General features: G+C 39.3%; 1 protein-coding gene across 26 annotated transcripts in view; it reads left to right on the forward strand.

The window, feature by feature from the left end:
- Positions 1–19,597, forward strand: part of NEB (nebulin) — a 375,459-nt gene that overhangs the window by 348,730 nt on the left and 7,132 nt on the right. For 15 of the 26 annotated variants that reach the window (XM_069225183.1, XM_069225190.1, XM_069225193.1 and 12 more), the window contains 8 exons: positions 5,135–5,227; positions 5,552–5,644; positions 6,804–6,896; positions 10,572–10,664; positions 10,949–11,041; positions 11,831–11,938; positions 12,406–12,589; positions 18,361–18,453. In XM_069225183.1, the coding sequence (XP_069081284.1) occupies positions 5,135–5,227; positions 5,552–5,644; positions 6,804–6,896; positions 10,572–10,664; positions 10,949–11,041; positions 11,831–11,938; positions 12,406–12,589; positions 18,361–18,453 (850 nt within the window). The remainder of the gene's footprint in view (positions 1–5,134; positions 5,228–5,551; positions 5,645–6,803; positions 6,897–10,571; positions 10,665–10,948; positions 11,042–11,830; positions 11,939–12,405; positions 12,590–18,360; positions 18,454–19,597) is intronic. The other 11 variants (XM_069225206.1, XM_069225207.1, XM_069225208.1 and 8 more) reach the window with 8 other exon arrangements.

The raw sequence follows: 19,597 nt of genomic DNA on the forward strand, positions 1-19,597 counted from the left end.
TACACTGTAAATTCGACTTGGCAAGTGTACCCACTTGCCAGGCCTAAACCTTCCCTTTTCTTACATGTAAGGCACCCCTAAGGTAGGCCCTAGGTAGCCCCAAGGGCAGGGTGCAGTGTATGGATAAGGTAGGACATATAGTAATGTGGTTTATATGTCCTGACAGTGAAATACTGCCAATTTCGTTTTTCACTGTTGCAAGGCCTGTCTCTCTCATAGGATAATATTGGGGCTACCTTTAAATATGATTAAAGTGTAGATTCCCCTAGAGAGTAGATGGACATATGGAGTTTGGGGTCCCTGAACTCACAATTAAAAAATACATCTTTTAGTAAAGTTGATTTTAAGATTGTGCGTTTGAAAATGCCACTTTTAGAAAGTGAGCATTTTCTTGCTTAAACCATTCTGTGACTCTGCCTTGTTTGTGGATTCCCTGTCTGGGTCAGTTTGACAGTTGGGTTGTTTTTCACCTCGCACCAGACAGTGACACAAAGGGGGCTGGGGTGTAACCTGCATTTCCTGATTAGCCATCTCTGCTAGGAGGGAGGGGTGGAGTGGTCACTCTCATCTGAAAGGACTGTGCCTGCCTCTGACAATGCCGGCTCCAACCCCCTGCTGTGTGTCTGATGCCTTGCCTGGGCAAGGCAGGATTTCACAAGTAGGTGTGAGTCCCCTTTGAAGAAAGGTGACTTCAAAGACTAAAATGGGTGTAAGAAGGGCACCCAAATCTACAGACTGGAGAAACACTTCTGGAACCAAGAGGAACCGCTGCCTGGAGAAGAGCTGATAGCTGAGGAAGAAGTGCTGCCCTGCCTGTGACTGTGCTTTGTGGAGCTTTCCTGCAGTGCTGCTTCTGCCAGAGTAAGAGGGCAAAGACTGGACTTTGTGTACCTTCCATCTTGTGAAGAAATCTCCAAGGGCTTGATTTAGAGCTTGCCTCCTGTTGTTTGAAGTCTCAGGGACAGCAAAGACTTCTCTCTGTCAGCACAAGGAGTCTCTGGAGAGACTCCTGCTCTGACAAGTGGTGCCCTATCCAGTCCCTGGGCCCTTGAAAGGAAAGCTGGTGGAATCCAAGGAAATCGACTTCGGACGACTCCGGACCGACGCCGCTGCTGAATCCGGTAACGCCGCCTGCACCTGACGCCGTGACCTTCGCTGGAACGCGACGCTCTTCACAGGCCCGACGCCGCTGCAGCCCCGCTGAAGTCCACGACTCCGTGGAAGTCGCCACACCACGTCGTGACCAACGCCGCTCGAAGTGCGTGGATTCAATGTTTTGCACAGACGCCGCGATCCCCGACTTCGCGCATCAGCTTGTTTTCACTCTTCACCAAAGGTACTGTACTTGGGGGCCTACGCGACTCTGTGTCCAGCGCCGCTGGTGTCGGCTTGTTGGGAACGACTCCGTCACGACGCCGTGTTAACATCTCATCGAAGCATTTTTGCTTCTAAGTGCTATTTTTGAGTTTAATCTTTAAAAATTCATAACTTGACTTGTGTATGTCGGATTTTTGTCGTTTTGGTCTTGTTGTGTTTAGATAAATATTTCCTATTTTTCTAAACTGGTGTTGTGTCATTTTGTAGTGTTTTCATTAAGTTACTGTGTGTGTTAGTACAAATACTTTACACCTAGCGCTCTGAAGTTAAGCCTACTGCTCTGCCAAGCTACCAAGGGGGTAAGCAGGGGTTAGCTGAGGGTGATTCTCTTTTACCCTGACTAGAGTGAGGGTCCTTGCTTGAACAGGGGGTAACCTGACTGTCAACCAAAGACCCCATTTCTAACAACTGCCATGGTGCACCCTATTATAAATAGGGCGCAATAATGGTGTCACTAGGTGGGGCATAGGCAACCCAAGAGAAGTGGCGCATCAGAACCGATGTGCCACTTTCTCATAAATATACCCCATAGTGTGTGACTTGCTGGTTATTAGACACACGTTCACACGTGGCATTAAAAGGAACTGTCAACCATACCTAAATAAATGTAACCTTATTACCTAAATGTGACCTCTGCTCGCTTACTATCAAAGTTTACATTCTTGCCTAAAAGATTCTCTGCAACAACTTCTTTCTTTTCTGTGAAATATTTTGAAGGAGGGTTGAAGTAGTTGAAAATTCTTTCGAGTCGTGAATCTTCTTCATTCTCCATTTGTTAAGTAAATCGGGTTTGGCGGGCCATAATTTGTTATCACCCATGTCAAGTCATACTGTATGATGTAAATGTATCAGTTTAAAATGGTAAAAGGATCTTCCTAATGATGGTTTCTTATTTTGCATATGATTAACATTTTCGATTGAGTCATAAAATCTTTTACAATGTGGTGATATCTTTCCACTTCTGTGATGTTTTACTAACTAGTGTTGCTTACATACAGAGCAAGACCTGTAGTATGCATCAATACAAAACACTTTAGGGCAGATTTAGGAGCCCCTTGTGCCATATATCACATTACTGCCATTTTTTTATGCTAATATGCCAATATTATGGCAAAAACGCTGCGCCATATTTACAAAGTGGTGCAATGCATGGATTGCACCACTTAGTAACCTCTAGCACCACGTTATGCCTGCACCAGGCAAAATGTATGTAAGGGGGCGCTCCCCCATTAGGAGAGCCGACAAATGGCTAAAAGAAATCTAAAAGATTACTTTGTGCCACTTTTTTCAGCATTGTTAATGCCTTCTCAGAGGAGGCATTAAAAGGGGGCACACCATTGGTTACAATGGGCCCCTATGTACTGTTCAGGGTTAGAACCACAATTTTGGCAGTATCCCTGAACAGTACATCAATAGCGGCAAAAACTCTGATGCTATTTCCCCCTGCCCTGCACCATGGGGGGCGCTAAGGGGTGCAAGGAACTATTCTTGAATCTGCCCCTTTATGTCTAACAGCTAGCTAGACCAATGTGCTTGTCATCTAAGTATAATTTTACTATTCTATCCGGGTCTATCAGGGTTATTTAGCCTTTGGTGATACATTTGTATCAGAGTAACCTTTGCTCCAGACTGATAGTCTGTCACTCTATTATGAATTGAATGAAAAATCAAGTTTCTGCCTGCAAAGTCTCCACTGGCTCCCCAGGTGGAAGCCTTAGACCTGCGTCACTCTAAGTACCTCAAGTACCTCGGATCAACTCCCCACTTGGGAGTTATTTTTGAACACGGCACCCACTCATCTAACTTTTAAATGAGACCTCTTTTAAGGCACAAAGATCTTCACCAAGCGGGCAGGGATCTCTAAATATGGTGGACAGTCATGCCTGGATAGTGGCGGCTATAACCCCTGCAACCCATGTTGTGATTGCAGGATGTTTACCAATAGTTAAATAACCCCCTGTGATCCTTGGAGCAGTTACTGCTTCCTTACCATTGCCACTAGCCTTATTTGTACACTATAGATACTATTCAGTGTTTACTGTATAAGAAAGTTTGTGTTCATCTGTACTTGCCTTCATCTCATATCTCATGCCTCACAATGGAGCCAGCCATAATCACTAGCATGATACATATAGGAAAATAAATTCATATATCAGCTGAAATGTGAATCCCATTATTTAGGCAAGATAATTGTTATGGGTGCTCTGGTATTGACAATTGCTTGCCAGTAGTAAATAAAATACCATGGCATCTATTCTGGAACTGTACATTAATATGGATGAAATAGCTTCATATTAGCATGTGGGGGTCATACAAATTACTAAAATTACACACAAAGGTGGTTAGGTGGTGTAGATACTCTAGCTCTAATTTGTACTAAATATGTAGAGACTGGAAGTCTGTTTCTCTAAATGCTTCATTCGCTTTTTCAGCACCTGAGATGCATGTGGAAACTATAATATGTAATGTGACACAATCTTGGACAAAATCATGGATTGAATGTTTTAATAGCAGATTTAAAACCACAAGAAACAAATTATCAATTAACGAGGGATTCATCCAGCCTGGAACGCACAGTGTACTCACCACAGGTCATAAGTGTATGTTCATTGAACAACATAGGGGACACTGGGTTGCTATTAAACCCTTCTGAAATTATCCAGTCTGGTTCACAAGCTTACCCACCCATGAGCCATACTTTTTGGTCTATGCTTCTTCATGGACTAGCAGAGGAGGTTTTCTGCCTTGCGGGCGCTGGGTACCCATAAATAGGCTTGCATATGCCCAATCAAGTCTAAGGATATAAAAATACAAATCAAAGGACACAAAGAAATTTCCACCCACAGTGCTGTATGCTGACAGAGAGAGGTTCCAGGTTGTTTACGTGGAAGAGCTAGTAATTCCAGTATTCCCTAAGATAAAGAAGCACTGGTAATTCAAAGTACCCTTTTGGTATTGTTCTGCTCTTTACAAAGGGGACAATCATGCTGTTTTTTGTGACTATGCATTTACTTGAGGTATTCAGTCCTCAGTGTATGGCCATTCAGTTAAATTGTTGTTTGAATACCAATGTTATTGTGGTTAAAGAATACAGCCCAGGGGTGCCAATGTAGAAAAATTGTCCTACCGTTACTTTAAGCTAAGCAGCTCACAAATCCTTTTCTATCTTTAGTCACTTCATAATTTATCATGGTATCCTTTGAATTACCACACATTGGAAGCAAAGCAATGGATGCATTGTGTAGAAAATCAATGATTAATGACATATATATTTGCAAGGTAAACCATGTGGCATATATGCTGCCACTATGTTTGCCCTTATTTAATTATTCTCTTAACCTCATTTTCTTATGAGACATTTTTGAATACCTTTTTACACATCCAAGAGTGTTTGTCCATGAGAGAGCACCGTGCTTGGAAATTTGTTGCTCTAATCTTAGGTGTCTAGCATAGGCCCATGAGGGCTAGATTAATACCACATTTCCAGGAAAATGCTCACTGTATAAATTATTTGTAGCCAGTGCTTGTAACTTTACCTTGTATGGATATCTTAAAAATTTGTTTCAGATCTAGTTGTATCTGAATTGTGTTCAATGCACCTATATCAAAGTGAAGTTTATAATGTGGGCTACTAGCATTAGTTGTGTGCTACTTTTTACACCTAAATCCTCATCATGGAAGGAAAAAAATAGTCACAACTTGTTTAGAGCTTGTCAATTTAACTGCTGCTTTTTTGGCACTTTCTTGAATATCTTAGGTTTTGTACAAAGAGATCTTGGGGCAAGGAACCCCAACACCGGTTACTCCAGAGATGGAGAGAGTGAAACACAATCAAGAAAATATTAGCTCGGTATTTACACATAAAGAAATGATACATATTTGTGAATAAATGTGTCAAAATAACCTTCTAACCGATCACTTTTTTAAAACCTTGCTTTTTAACACAATCCCTTTATTGGAATAACTTATTTCTCAACGTTTTGTATTTGTTTATAAAATTGTCATACAATTTTATATCTAATTTTTTTTTTGCCTTTTTGCTTTGTTAATATTTTTTAAGCATTACTTTCCCCATCGTAAAAGCCTTGTGACTGCCCACAATCAGGCTTTTTCTACCTGCAATGATGTTTTTATGTATTTGTGTGATTTCTGTATACTTTTTTGTACCATTTAGGTTTTGTACAAGGAGAACTTGGGGCATGGAACCCCAGCACCAGTCACTCCAGAGATTGAGAGAGTTAAACGCAATCAAGAAAATATTAGCTCGGTATATCCTAGGATAAATACTGTGCAAGACCCCCAGAAAAATAACTTGTTATCTGAAAACAAACATTGACTACTACTAATGGTTTTCTTTCTTTTTTTGGTGTCCATTTACAAATTGTGGTGAGGATCAGCAAATAACATTGGGCCACTGGAGCACTGTGGGTCTTCTCATAAAGGATCCACTGGCTAACCCAAGAGTTGCTTAAAACATGTTCAACTACAATAACAATTATTATCTAATTTCCTTTCCTTGATTCTTCTTTCTAGCTTTCAGTCCCTTGGGCAACCATGTTTGGGACACTTTTATACACTGAAGTAACTTGTTCTTATATACACACACACACATACATGTGTATGTGTTTGTGTGTGTGTGTGTGTGTGTGTGTGTGTGTGTGTGTGTGTGTGTGTGTGTGTATATATATATATATATGTATGTTTGTATATGTGTGTGTGTGTGTGGATATATATGTATATAAATATATATAAATATATATTTACCTACACACACTTTTATAATATTTGGGTTGTCAATATTTTTGCTACAACATTTTTGTAGCATGGTATGTAGAGCTCAGTATTGTGCAACTATACTTCTTCATTTGCATGGCCCATCAGTGGATAAAAAGAAAAGCAGTATGTTATTCCAGCTAATTATTAGTTAAATTAATGTTCCTCCTGGTGGAAGGCTGTACCTTTATATTAAGGCCAGTAGTGCCTGGCAGAAGAATTTTGTTTCCAGTAAGACTACCACAGTGTCAGCCACAGTTTTGTCCGGATTGGATTAGGTAGGGCACATAGTAATATACATCCAGGTTTATGGGTGCAAACTATGACACATAGTAAAGATTCCTAATGGGAGCTTCTTAAACCAACTAACAATCTTTGACCCAGGCCATGATCTCCTTTCTCTGTAATTGTGCATCCTAATTTGAGACGCTATTTCAAAATTCAGGAAAGCTAGCACTTACATAATGTAATGTGGATCACCCATGGTTATGTACCTTTTCTTTTGACTTTTTCAAATACTCTTAACAGCTTATTCCTCAAACTCATGTTGACTCCTGCAGCGTGAAGTAAACTAGAGCATACATGTTTTCAAGTGTCCTTTGTTGTTAGTTTGTGTGTATGTGATTTGTGGACAATTTCTTTACCATTTATAGGTGTTGTATAAGGAGAGTTTGGGGAAAGCCACCTCAACACCTGTCACTCCTGAGATGGAGAGAGTGAAACGCAATCAAGAAAACATTAGCTCGGTATTTCCTAGGATGACCAGTGAACAAGACTCCCAAACAAAAAACAAAATAACGTTTTTGTGAAAACAATCATTGACTACTACTAATGGTTTTCTTTCCTTTATTTGGTGTCTTTTTAATAATTGGAGTGAGGAACAGAAAATAACATTGTGCCCCCTAAATCTCTGTAGGTCTCTTCACAAAAGCTCCACTGGCTAACCCAAGACTTGCTTAAAACATTTCCCCGTACAATAACAATTATGGTCTAATTTCCCTTCCTTGGTGCTTTCTCCTGGCTTCTAGTCATTTGAGCAACCATATTTGAGATGCTCTCAAATGCTGACATAGCCTGTTCCAAATAGGTTTGTACAGTGAATATCACCAATTCTGCTCAATGTCTTTTGTGATTGTCCAGTTCATATGATTAAACCTCTATTTGTCATCAGAATGACCAGACTTACTATTTCAGAGGAGAAATGATATAATTCTGTAAGATTTCTCATCTGTCTACATCAGTTCCATCATCAAAACAGCCATGCCTGGATAGCTTATCTCACTTAAGGGATTACATGCAGTGTATACAGGTGTGGTATATTTGCTCTCCATGTAGGTCACTATTTCTCTTACCATAATTTTGGATTCCATAGTTTTAGATTTATTATTTTGGATAATCACTATGTTGTCCTACTATGTATCAGTACCATTATTTTGGAGTTTTAATTTCTTTTTTTATATTTTAATAATTTTGCATTTCTTTTTAATTTTAATTATATTTAATATTGATATTTAAATGTATAATTTTAAACAACTTTGTTTTTTTAATTTCATTTTATACACCCATATATACATATATATACACACACACATAAGCGTGTGCATTTTTAGTTTTTAAATTAGATTATCTGTCTATCTAGGATTAATGACACAATTTTGTTGACACAATATTCTGTCAAAAATATCATGTACCATATCATATACCATAATGTCATGATCCTATACTTATACTGGAAATGACAAAAATTCATATCATCGGAAAATTACAAAAATTGTGTTTTTCTACAACATATACAGTTTAAAGTAGTAAATATTAAATATTTTAATATAAAATAAATAGATTAAACTATTATTATTTAATGCACAAATATACAAAATAGACCTCCCAGAAGAATAATGTACAAAAAATAATATACACATTAAACATATATTAAATATAACAAATAAAGAAGTAATAATCTAAACACAATTTCATCAATATTAGGAAAAGTGGTGGACTTTAGATATTTTAGATATGGTATTCCCACTCCAGGTTAAGCAATAGTAGGGAAAATGTTGGACTTCTGAGGGGTTATATTTACTATTTATACTCCAGCCTAACCAACGGCAGGGAAAGTGTTGGACTTCAAAGGGGACAGATTTACTATTCCCACTCTAGTCTGAAAAACAGTAGGGTAAATGTTGGCACAAACACAATTTCACAAGCACTTACCATTAAATAAATCAAAATATGTTTGCAAAATAGTAAATATAAAAAAATATATACATAATTAATGACAAGTTAACAAATTAAATACAAATATCAATTATTGTAAACATTATATATTTTTTTCTTCCTGAGCAACTCATCTAAAAAACATAATACATCATCAAAAGAATGTGTAGTAAACATATAAACGCTAACATTCATAAAGAAATAATCAAAAGAGTAAACAGTTAGATAGTAATGAATACAAATTACTAATCAAATAATTAATTTAGAAAATAGCATTACATTAAATTACATTTACTTTATTTACCTTCCCTCACTGTTCCCTTACAATTCCAGCAACCCACACTAAAATATAACTTAAATAAGTATTGAGCTATTTACATAATTAACAATGGAATAAATAATTAACAATTAAGAACTAATTAACAATCATTTTAAAATATTTATTACTTACTTAACATCCCACCCCGTACCTCTACAAACCCAACAATGTGCTACTAAAATATAACTTACTATTGCTAAGAATACAATTAAAAATTCAGTTTTAAATTCAAAATATCACACAACATATAAAAAATTACATAATAATTAATTGAAAAACTAATTAAAGCAAAACAAATTAATATTAGAGTAAATATATTTCTAATTTAAATAACACCTTGCCCTACCCCTTATAACCCCATCAACACTCTACAACACAGTAAATTACTAATAACAAAAAAATCACTTCAAATTACAAACTATATTTTGAAGAATTATTAACAAACATACCAACAGTTCTAACACAAAGTAAATAATTTACCTAAAACACAATACAATCATTTTTAAAACAATATTTTTTACAACTATATTACCAAAAACTATATTAAAAACGATATTCTTGAATACAATATTATTTAGAAAGCTATTCTCAAAAACAATATTCTGTACCACAATATTTTTGACTCATTTTATTTTTTATATTTCTGTTTTCTGATATATTTAACTCGATATTTTGACTAACCACCTATCTCTATATCTACATGTCTATATCTATATGCCTATATGCCTATCTGTTTATATCTATCTATCTATCTGTATATATACAACCCTGCTTTACCTACCATTTTGACTTTTTACATCCAAAATAATGGTAATCCAAAATTAGTGTAAATCCAAAATTGAGGATCCAAAATTGCACTGGTATACAACTTGCCATTTAACATCCAAAATATTGGTAATCCAAAATTAGTGTAAATCCAAAGTTGTGGATCCAAAATTGCACTGGTATACAACTAGCCAGATAGATTCTCTCATGCATTTAAGAGTACCAACTACAAGGATATAGTGCTACAAAAATATTGACACTCAAAATATCGAAAAGTTAATTATATATAGGTAATGGTAGATTTGCTACTTTCAGCACCACATCTACATATCTACCTTGAAGATATGTTCTTCAATATATATATATATATATATATAAATATAAAAAAAAAAAAATTTATAGTGCTATGTTACATATATATGTGCAGTTAAGTCTAGTAAAACACTACTTACCTATATATACTTACTTTGCTAATATTTAGGTTGTCAGTATTTTTGCCACACCATGTTTGTAGCACAGTTTTAGCACTCAATATTCTGATACTATACTCCTACTTGTGTATTGGCCATGGGTCAAAAGCCAGACAAAGACAAAGAAAAGCATTATGTTACTCCAGCAACTGAACATCTAACACTGAGTTATAGGACGAATTCTCCCTTGTGAGAGGTTGTAGCTTTATGGTCAGGCTAGTAGTGTCTAGCAGCTAAATTTTGTTTCATGAAAAACTACCACAGTTTCAACCCCAGTTTTGTCTAGACCTATACTGGGTAGGGCAGATATACATCCAAGTGTAGATCCACAAAGAAAGCTTCTTAAACCAGACTAACAATCTTTGACCCAAGCCACGATCTCCTTTGTCTATAATTGTGCATCCTGACTTGAGAAGCTGTTTAGAGACTCAGGAAAGCCAGAGCTTACATGAAGTAGTCCATATCACCAGGGTTGTGATGACTTCAGTGAGTTTAGGATGTGCCTTTTCACTTTTTCAAATAATTTTAACAGCTTATTCCTCAAACTCATGTTTACACCTGCACCGTGAAGGCAATTGGAGCATAAATGTTTTCAAGTGTCCTCTGTTGTTTGTATATATGTGATTTGTTTACATTTTCTTTGCCATTTCTAGGTGTTGTATAAGGAGAGTTTGGGAAAAGCCACCTCAACACCAGTCACTCCAGAGATGGAGAGAGTTAAACGAAACCAAGAAAATATTAGCTCGGTACTTTTTCGCAACGAAACCTGAGTTGATTAACAATTGGATATGGTGTACAGCTGCTCCTAATCATATCCCTTGTAGATAGTACATAAGCTATACTCCTCGCCATATCTACATTTGTACATGTAGAGACTGATTTCTCCAACTGCTAAATTACATAACACCTTAACAGCTTCTCCTGCTATTACTGGTGCAGAAATGATTGGGATAAGAGTAACATCTTTGAGTTATGCTCAGACAATGCTGTGCAACCCTGCAATTTACAGCTGACAATTTGTACCCTTTAGGTTTTATATAAAGAGGACTTGGGGAAAGCAACTCCGGCAACGGTCACTCCAGAGATGGAGAGAGTTAAACGCAATCAAGAAAACATTAGCTCGGTATTATAAAAAACAAACTCCAAATCCTACAAAATAACTATTTTGACTTGATCCAGTGTGTCTCACTTCCCTATCCAACAAAATAATACTCCTTGATTAACCTTCCAATCCCTTTTTGTGCAGTCTACGGTCGCTGTAGAGTGTGAAGATACAGCTAGCTACCTCTGGAAGCTTTCTACCTCTCCATCTCTCTTCCAACACTTGGCTGTCAACCTTCTCCTGCAACTGCGTGTAGTACTACATTGACACAGTGATTTTTCCTGGTAGGATTTTGAATACCCCATCTAACCACCTCAAATCCATGACAAATTCAGCATGTCATGTTTTGTACTTGTGAACAGAAACTACACTGATTTTCCACTTCCTTGCAAGATGCTTTCCTCCATTAACACCCATTTGAAACAACTGGGTACTAATAGAGTTATGTGTTTCAAGCAGCTCAAGTACACATCCTAGTAACTGCTTTGATCAGCTCAACAACAGGCAATAATACACAAAGAAAAATGCCAAGACTTGTAGCTTAATGAGGTCCTACAGCCTTATTTCAGGTTTGGGGGATGGGGTTATCAGCCAAAAAGTGGCATATATTCCGCCCACAATATTTAGTGTGCCATTGATATAAATGTGTAATCAGCCACATTTTTTATTGATTTCTCACATCTGTCCAACTCTAAATAAGGCTCTCAGTCTGTTTCTATTGTAACCATGATTGCTAAAGTTCCTCCTAACATATAGTGGCAGCTTCAGTACAAACCATAGCCACAATCACATGTCTTTTTCATCCGGCAGGTTCTTTACTCCGACAGCTTTCGGAAACAAGTTCAAGGCAAGGCTGCCTTTGTGTTAGACACCCCAGAAATGAGGCGTGTGCGAGAAAGTCAGCGCCATATTTCATCGGTAATTTCTCCTTTTCTTTCTTCAGTATTGCAATATTAAATCCATGGATGGCATTGTGTATATATACTAGATAACACACAAAGTGAATGACAAGGTGTGTGAGCATGGGACGAATGTGTAGGATAAGAAGATTTTTAATATAATAGGTTTATCAGCTCATAAAGTGGGAAATTAGTTGTTTTTACCCAAATTTTTCCTCCTGAGCTAGAAACGTACCTGAAGGTCTTTTATGTTCATCATGGAAACACATCTGATTAACAGAGGACAGTTTGATCCCTGCCTATTTTATTTAACTTTAACTGGTGTGTTATAAATTAGATGAATTCACTAATGAGATCAAATTCTTTAGGACACGTTTTATTTGTAGCTTTATAATATAATATAACGAAGCAACAGTGTACATTTCAGGCTTATTTATTTAGAATTGTATTTGTTGTTTTACCATTCGAAATGCCTATATTTCACAGGTGAGATACCATGAAGACTTTGAGAAGCACAAAGGTAGCTTCACACCAGTGGTGACAGACCCCATCACAGAACGTGTCAAGAAGAACATGATAGACTTCAGTGACTTAAACTACCGCGGCATTCAAAGACGTGTCGTAGAAATGGAGAGAAAAAGGGTTGACCCCGAACAGGAGACAATGACAGGTATTTATGCATAATGTTGGAGGTCCCTTCATGCCACTCCCATGTTTTAGCACAACCTCTTCCAACTTCTTAACCTCTTAGAGCCAGGTAATACAAGGAGGCATTAGTGGAGTTCCTTCATCCTGCACCCGAAAATGAATTTCTGTCTCCTCGCCTGGAGGAAAAAAACATATCTCAGTCTAGACACCTGCCAAGCTCAGTTCTAGAAAGCATGGTGAAGTTTCGGATCCGGTTTAGTCTCTCCAGGGATGTATGACAACATGAGAGGTAGGATAATCCCAGACAACTCCATAAACACACAGAAATGTATATGTGCCTGGTGAAGGGAGTCAGTCTCCTCATTAACATGCATTGCTGCTTGTGACTTGGTGCCTACTAGATATGGGATGTCACATGCAATTCCATTATGGAACTTGGGGCCTGATTCATACTTTTTGCTGCAAAACTGCGCAAACGCAGTTTTGCTGCAAAAAGTATAGGGCCGCCTTGAGTCATTCCACAGCAGTAGCCCTGCCCCATATTAAAGAAATGGTGCAGGGTGGCGCTAAACTTGTGGCTAGCATCTTAAAAGAAGACGCTAGCCGGGATAGGGTGGTGGTAGGGAAGGAGTGGGTTGTGCATCAAAAAATTACGCTATCCTGGTTAGAGGCACAAAAAATGCCTCTAACTTGACTAGCGCCATTTCCTGGCGCACAACCACCAGAAACATGACTCCTTTCTTAAGAAAGACAGGAGTCATGCCCATCACCCTAATGGCCGGTGCAGGGGACGTGTCCCCTGGCCATGACCATTGCACCCTGTACCATACAGGGGGCCCCAAGTTAGGGCCCCTGTTGGCAACAAAAAAAAATACCTACCTGGGATGTGATCCCTCATCCCCCGGTGTCAATCTGGTGAGGGTGTTCCTGGGGTTTGGGGAGGGCACATGGCGTTTAACCATGGAAATGGGTCCACAGGTCCCCTAACGCCTGGTCTGACCCTGGCGTTACATAATGGTGCAAAGCAAGCTTTGCACTATTATTTGGCCCCCTCTTCCACCCATGTGGCACATGGGGATAAATATGGGGCTATGGGGATAGAACAATTTTTTTTTTTTTAGATGGGAACACCTACCTTGCATCTCATTGATGCAAGGTAGGTGCACGCATCCAAAAAATGGGGCGAACGCCTATATTTTGAAGCTAGACGCACCTAATGTCAAAATAAAAGTATGGAGTTAGGTTTGTGCCGAATTTGCATAAAAAAAAATGACACAAATTTGGCGCAGAGTATAAATCTGACCCCTTACTTCCTTTTAGATTTGCTATATGCACATTTATGTTAAGAGGATATCCTTAATATATGGCTTGTATCCGGCCCTGCTGGGCCTACACTGCACTCCACTGAACTCAATGGTATACTCTTAATGCCAGGAGATTATGGGCACAGGGGGTAACTCAAAGCCACCAGGCCACAAATGACTATTACATGGTTTCTATACAGAGGGTCCCAAGGCTATTTTGAGCAGATCATTGTATGTGGTTAGCGTACCAGCGTTAGTCAAATAAGGTTTGCAGTAATTCCTAGTAAACAGATATTACGCCATAATCAATCGAGATTCAACATTGCCTGCTCGCTTGTAAATTAGGGTCACATGAGCTCTGCTTGTCTCCCTTTATATGTGTATCTTATGTCCTGTCATCTGAGTGCCCAAGAAACAGGGATACACGTGTATGCTACAGGATATCCTGTCACCTTAGAGTCATATATTTAGTGCAAAACATGGATCACGTATAGAATGTCATTAAACCTTTCCTGAACTAGATGCAACAAACTTTGTTATGGAGCAGAAAAGAGCGGTCGCTGGTCTTGAGATGGCTGCAGTTACCAGCGAGGACAGAAGGGTGGCTCATTGGGAAAGGATATAATGGTAGAATAGGGTCGTAGATTAGGGTCACAAGAGTCTCTTTTGTGCACTGCTGGTGCATCTGTTGCAGCGAAAGCGTCCAAGCTAAAAGTGATTCTCTGACATCTGTGCATTATAATTGCACAATTATTTAAAATCATTGCAAACAAAAAATAAACTTGCACCAGCCAATGCACGAACTGCCATACACTACAAATAGATTAATCACCAAGGGCGTAGCTTCACGGGGATGAGGTTGTGCTGTTACACTCCCCCTTATAAATGCATTTTGTGATGAATAGTTGGGCACGGGTGCTTTCAGTCGGGTATGGTGAGGTGTCTGTCTGATTTCACCAGGAATTTTTACACACACAGACAAAAATGCACACATACTCTCTCCCACCTTCTGTTTGAAAAAGACTTCAAAAAGAACGTTTGTTATTTCACAAAATGATGTGCTTTCTCTTACATAGCCCTCCTACCAGTCTGCATTCCTCTCCCTTTCCGCTGCCCCTTAAGCCCCTGTGGTGCACCCTGCTTGTCCTGTAAGGTATTTAAAGATTATATGGCAACATGATTGGGAAATCTGAAGCTCACACCCCCGAATCTTGCAGTGCTTACTCTTACTTAGTCCTCCTACCAGTCCGCATTCCTCTCCCTTTCCGCTGCCCCTTAAGCCCCTGTCGTGCACCCTGCTTGTGATTATATGCCAGCATGATTGTTGGGAAATCTGAAGCTCACCCCCCCAGTCTTACTGACCATGCTACACCCCTGTTAATCAGATAGGGCGTCATTATGAGTCTGGCGGTCTTCAGACCACCAGAGTCGCAGTGGCGGTTGGACTGCCACAGCTTTGACGGTCCGACTGCCAAATTACGACTTTGGCGGTCAGACCGCTGTCCCTGCCGGCATGATGGCGGTCGGGCTTGTAATCAGCCATGAAGGTGTTGAACTCAGCTCCACCATGCTGATTACAACTCCCCTCTCCCCCAGCCTTTTCATGTGCGGGAGCCCTCCATGAAAAGGCTGGCAGAAAGGTAGTACAGGGGGCGACAGATGGGCTCCTGCACTGCCCATGACCATGTTGTGGGCAGTGCAGAGGCCCCCTGCCCAGCACAGTCGGAATGCGCACTGTCCGCTATGTAGACAGTGCGCATTCCAATCATGCTGGTTGACCCCCTGTGTGCTACGAGACAGCACTTGGCTCCTTTTAGGGAGCCGAGTGCTATCTTGTAGCACTATTCCCACTGGACTGGCTGGCGGGAATGCTCTAGTACAATGTTCCCACCGGTCAGACTGAAGGGAACATCATAATAGGGCAGGGGGGATTCCGCCGACATGGCGGTGGCATCCTCCCCACGAGTTTGGCGGTCCCACATTGGAACTGCCAAACTCGTAATGACCCCAGTAGTTTTGTGATACCAGACAATTTTGGCACTGAAAACATTGTGAAGGATTAGCATAAAATAAGACAAAGGCAAGTAGTCACTTAGTGTAATTTTGTGGGATCACATAGGAACCCGAAGAAGCTGGTCAACAGGCACCGGTATGGATGCAGCTAAATAAGAATAAGCTTTATCAAAGCTAAGTGCAATTAGCAGTGGCCTGCGAAAAGGGGCAGTGTTTCCCTGCCATGGTTACCAGTAACTGCATAAGTAGGGCAAGGCCAGCTCACTACAATTTAGACTGTGTGGGTTCACTCAGAAATAAAGAATCACTGATGGAACGGGGAATATCATACATGATAGTCCTGCAAATTCCTGATTGTTATTGCTTGAAGCAGGTGTACTCTGGTAGGAAAAAAAAACAGGGCCCGGTTTTACAGAGATTTCACCCAACAGAGGACAGCAAGTAAAGTTGCTGCACTGCGTTGCATGAAAGAAATCATGCATAACTGCTTTCTCTCGGCTGCAAAGTGGTGCAGTTCTGCTCTTTCCCTGCGCTGGCACTATTTTGGCAGCCATGCACCAATGCAGGCACCCTTGCACCATAGTGAAAAGGTATCTGTGTTGTCGTTGTCATAATTTTTGTGTAGGAAGGAAACCCTTCCTGCACAAATCTGTGCTGAAAGGCAACTTTCTCGTATGTGTGGTTCAGAATACGTTACACATGCATAGACTTAAAAACGGGAAGAAATAAAAAATATTTCTTATCATTATTCAGGCAGGTGCAGGATTTTGGGGAAAATCCCTTTCTGCAACTCTTTGTAGATAGGAATTTGCATAAAAATCCTTGGGAGTTTGCACGGGAACACCCATGCTTCACCCATGGGATGCCCCATTGCCACAAAGTGATGCAAAGCAGCACATTGCACTGCTTTTGGTTACAAACCAAGCTTGAATTCTTCATAAATCTGGGCCCAGGTCCATGGAAAATACATGGATCTTGTAATTCAAGCGGGACCAGTAACAAGAGGTACCTGTGCTATTGGAGGACAGGGTTACTATTACAGGCTTATATGTGTTAAGAATTAGGGACCAGATTTCCGAAATAGACACGCAGCACAGTGCAGCAGCAAATAATGCTGTGCTGCAGGAGATTGGCAAATTTACAGAAATATGGCTCTCTCCTCCCCTCTTCTTAAAGCCAGCACTTACTGTGCGCCACACACACACCTTTGAGCCAAAGTGCAAGGGTGTGTGTCTAGCATAGGTTTTGGACTGGAAGGGTATCCTTCCAGTACAAAATGCTGCGCTTATACACACTTTAGAACTTTACCTACTGTGTACGCGTGCTGCACAGAGTAAACATTTCTCCTTTTAATGCCAACTTTCAAATGGCATTAACGTTTGGTGCAAAACCCTGTCTACTATTGTTTGTAGGTAGGGTTTTGAGTCAAAAGGCATGGAAGGTTGGATGAGAATGACCATCTACCACCCATGTTTAGCCTCCTTGGCGCTAAGTAATGCAAAGCAGTGCTTTGTGCTGCTTTGTCTTACCTTTAGGTGCTTTCCAGCACAAAACCAGTTTTATACTGGAAAATAAATTAGAAAAATATTTGTAAATCTACCTGGTAGTATCAGAAAAATATATGGATTACTTAATTTCAAACTGTGACAATGTGCAGGATACTAAATTTACTTTAACAATTGACTCATTACCGGAAGAGTAACTACACCTTTAATCCTTTGAGGATCAGCAGTCTCATTCTGTGTAGTCCAGATTTTTATTTTCTGGCATTGACACCTGAAATCTCATGCAGATGTCAGTAGTATTCTATCTAGAGCTGACAAGACTTATCAGTGTATCAACTAATCATTCAGAACTCTGCAAGATAAAGCTTTACCTGAGATAAGGCGAGTCCCTGACTCCAACAGTGGAGACGCTCCATTGGCTTTCTGTCTATTAAATCAATAACTCTGATCCATAAAGCTACCCATACAGGATGGCTACAATATTTAAAATCCCTACCTTCCAACAAGGAATCCGGACCATATCTTCCAACAAAGAATCTGGATCCATTAAAATTGTCTCGAACCTCCAATTTGGGGGGGAGCAAAATTATTCTATATTTGATGCATATTGCTCTGTTGTTTAGCTATGACAATCTCCACCCTAGAATAATTTCAATGTCAACTGACAGTTACAGTCCTTGGAGGCTAATACATTTAAAATTTAGCAGAATGCCGCTGTTCTTTTCATTTACATTTCAAACTCTGAGAGCACTTTGAGGTAAGTTTACATTAACTCTTACACTTGAATTCATACGTTTTACAGGAGTATGCATCCTGACGTGTTTGGGAATTGTCAATAATTTTAATGTTATTGCACCATTGTTTTTCTTGCTCCAGAAATGTTTTGATTGCAATTTTGCTTACTGAAGTTAATCAACATTTCCAGAATGGTCTTTTCAAACCTATTCCTAATGTGAATCTTTGTTTCATAGACCTTCGCGTCTGGCGTACCAATCCTGGCTCCGTCTTCGACTATGATCCTGCAGAAGACAACATACAGTCCAGAAGCTTACACATGCTGTCCGGTATGGTTTTTTACAACAGAAGTTGATTGACATGGACTGCTTTGGTATACCGTGTGTGAGACCGTCATGCCCTTGGCAAATGTTTCTATAGTGTGAATAACCAGTATCTTTGTATCATCTGACATTGCTCTTCATCACAAAAGTCCTTGCTTTATGAAGCTTGAGGATCAATAACTTGTTGTCAAATGCCTCCATCTGAAACTAGGATTCTCAAGAGGTGTATTAGGTAATGTTCTTTACCATGTATAAACCACTGGTGCTTCAGTTTATTTGATGTGGTCTACACACTGCACCATTCCTTCAGAAAAAAATGAGGCTAACTGTAAAGCAGATATTGTATATTTGTCATAAATAGTTGTTAGTGCGGATTGAAATATAGCTTACATTTTTTCTATAGGTTTAAATCATGACTAGGTTCCACAGGAAAGGCTGGTTAAGAACAATGTCCATATTTAAACATCAATGGGTCAGTAATACATGGTTCACATTTGAAAGTTTTGTTTTTCAGGACCCCAGAACCTAAAGAAGCTGTTGACTCAAAAGCAGGAAGCTGTTAGTGACAATACAAAATAAAAATTGACCTGATAACCACAACTCCTGTAGTAAAAGTTGAAAATGTACTTGTCTATCAGGAGTACTTGCATATGTAACCATTCACACATATTAAAGTGTAAAAGTGTGCATTTGCACCATGCAACTTTTTTTTTTTAATCTTCCAGGTGAAAAATATTTTTCCCCACACAATAAAACTTTAGTTGATAACCCTCTCAATTTTTGGGTTGCTCCCTTCCCTTTCCATCATGAAAACACATTTAATCCTGCCATGAAAGGAGTAAATCTCTGAGCCTTTTCAGTGTGGGAAACTACTTTGGTAAAGTTTATTAATGCACACAATCTTGCAATTCTGTGAACATTCACTAACATTTTACAGGGAGACTTACCCACAGCAGCCGCAAACTTTACTTTAAAAACTGATTTGCTCACATAGAAATTTTATGTGCACAAATATTTTCTGCGTAATTGACGAAAGCAGTTTATGTTTAACACCTACTTTTATTTACACATGCAAACACCTTTATCATCCGGACCCAACTTCACCTTTGTGAAAACACTTACCATGTACACGCCAATCTCTCAAAGTTTG

Source organism: Pleurodeles waltl, chromosome 3_1, assembly GCF_031143425.1.
Source record: "Pleurodeles waltl isolate 20211129_DDA chromosome 3_1, aPleWal1.hap1.20221129, whole genome shotgun sequence".
Lineage (NCBI taxonomy): Eukaryota > Metazoa > Chordata > Amphibia > Caudata > Salamandridae > Pleurodeles > Pleurodeles waltl.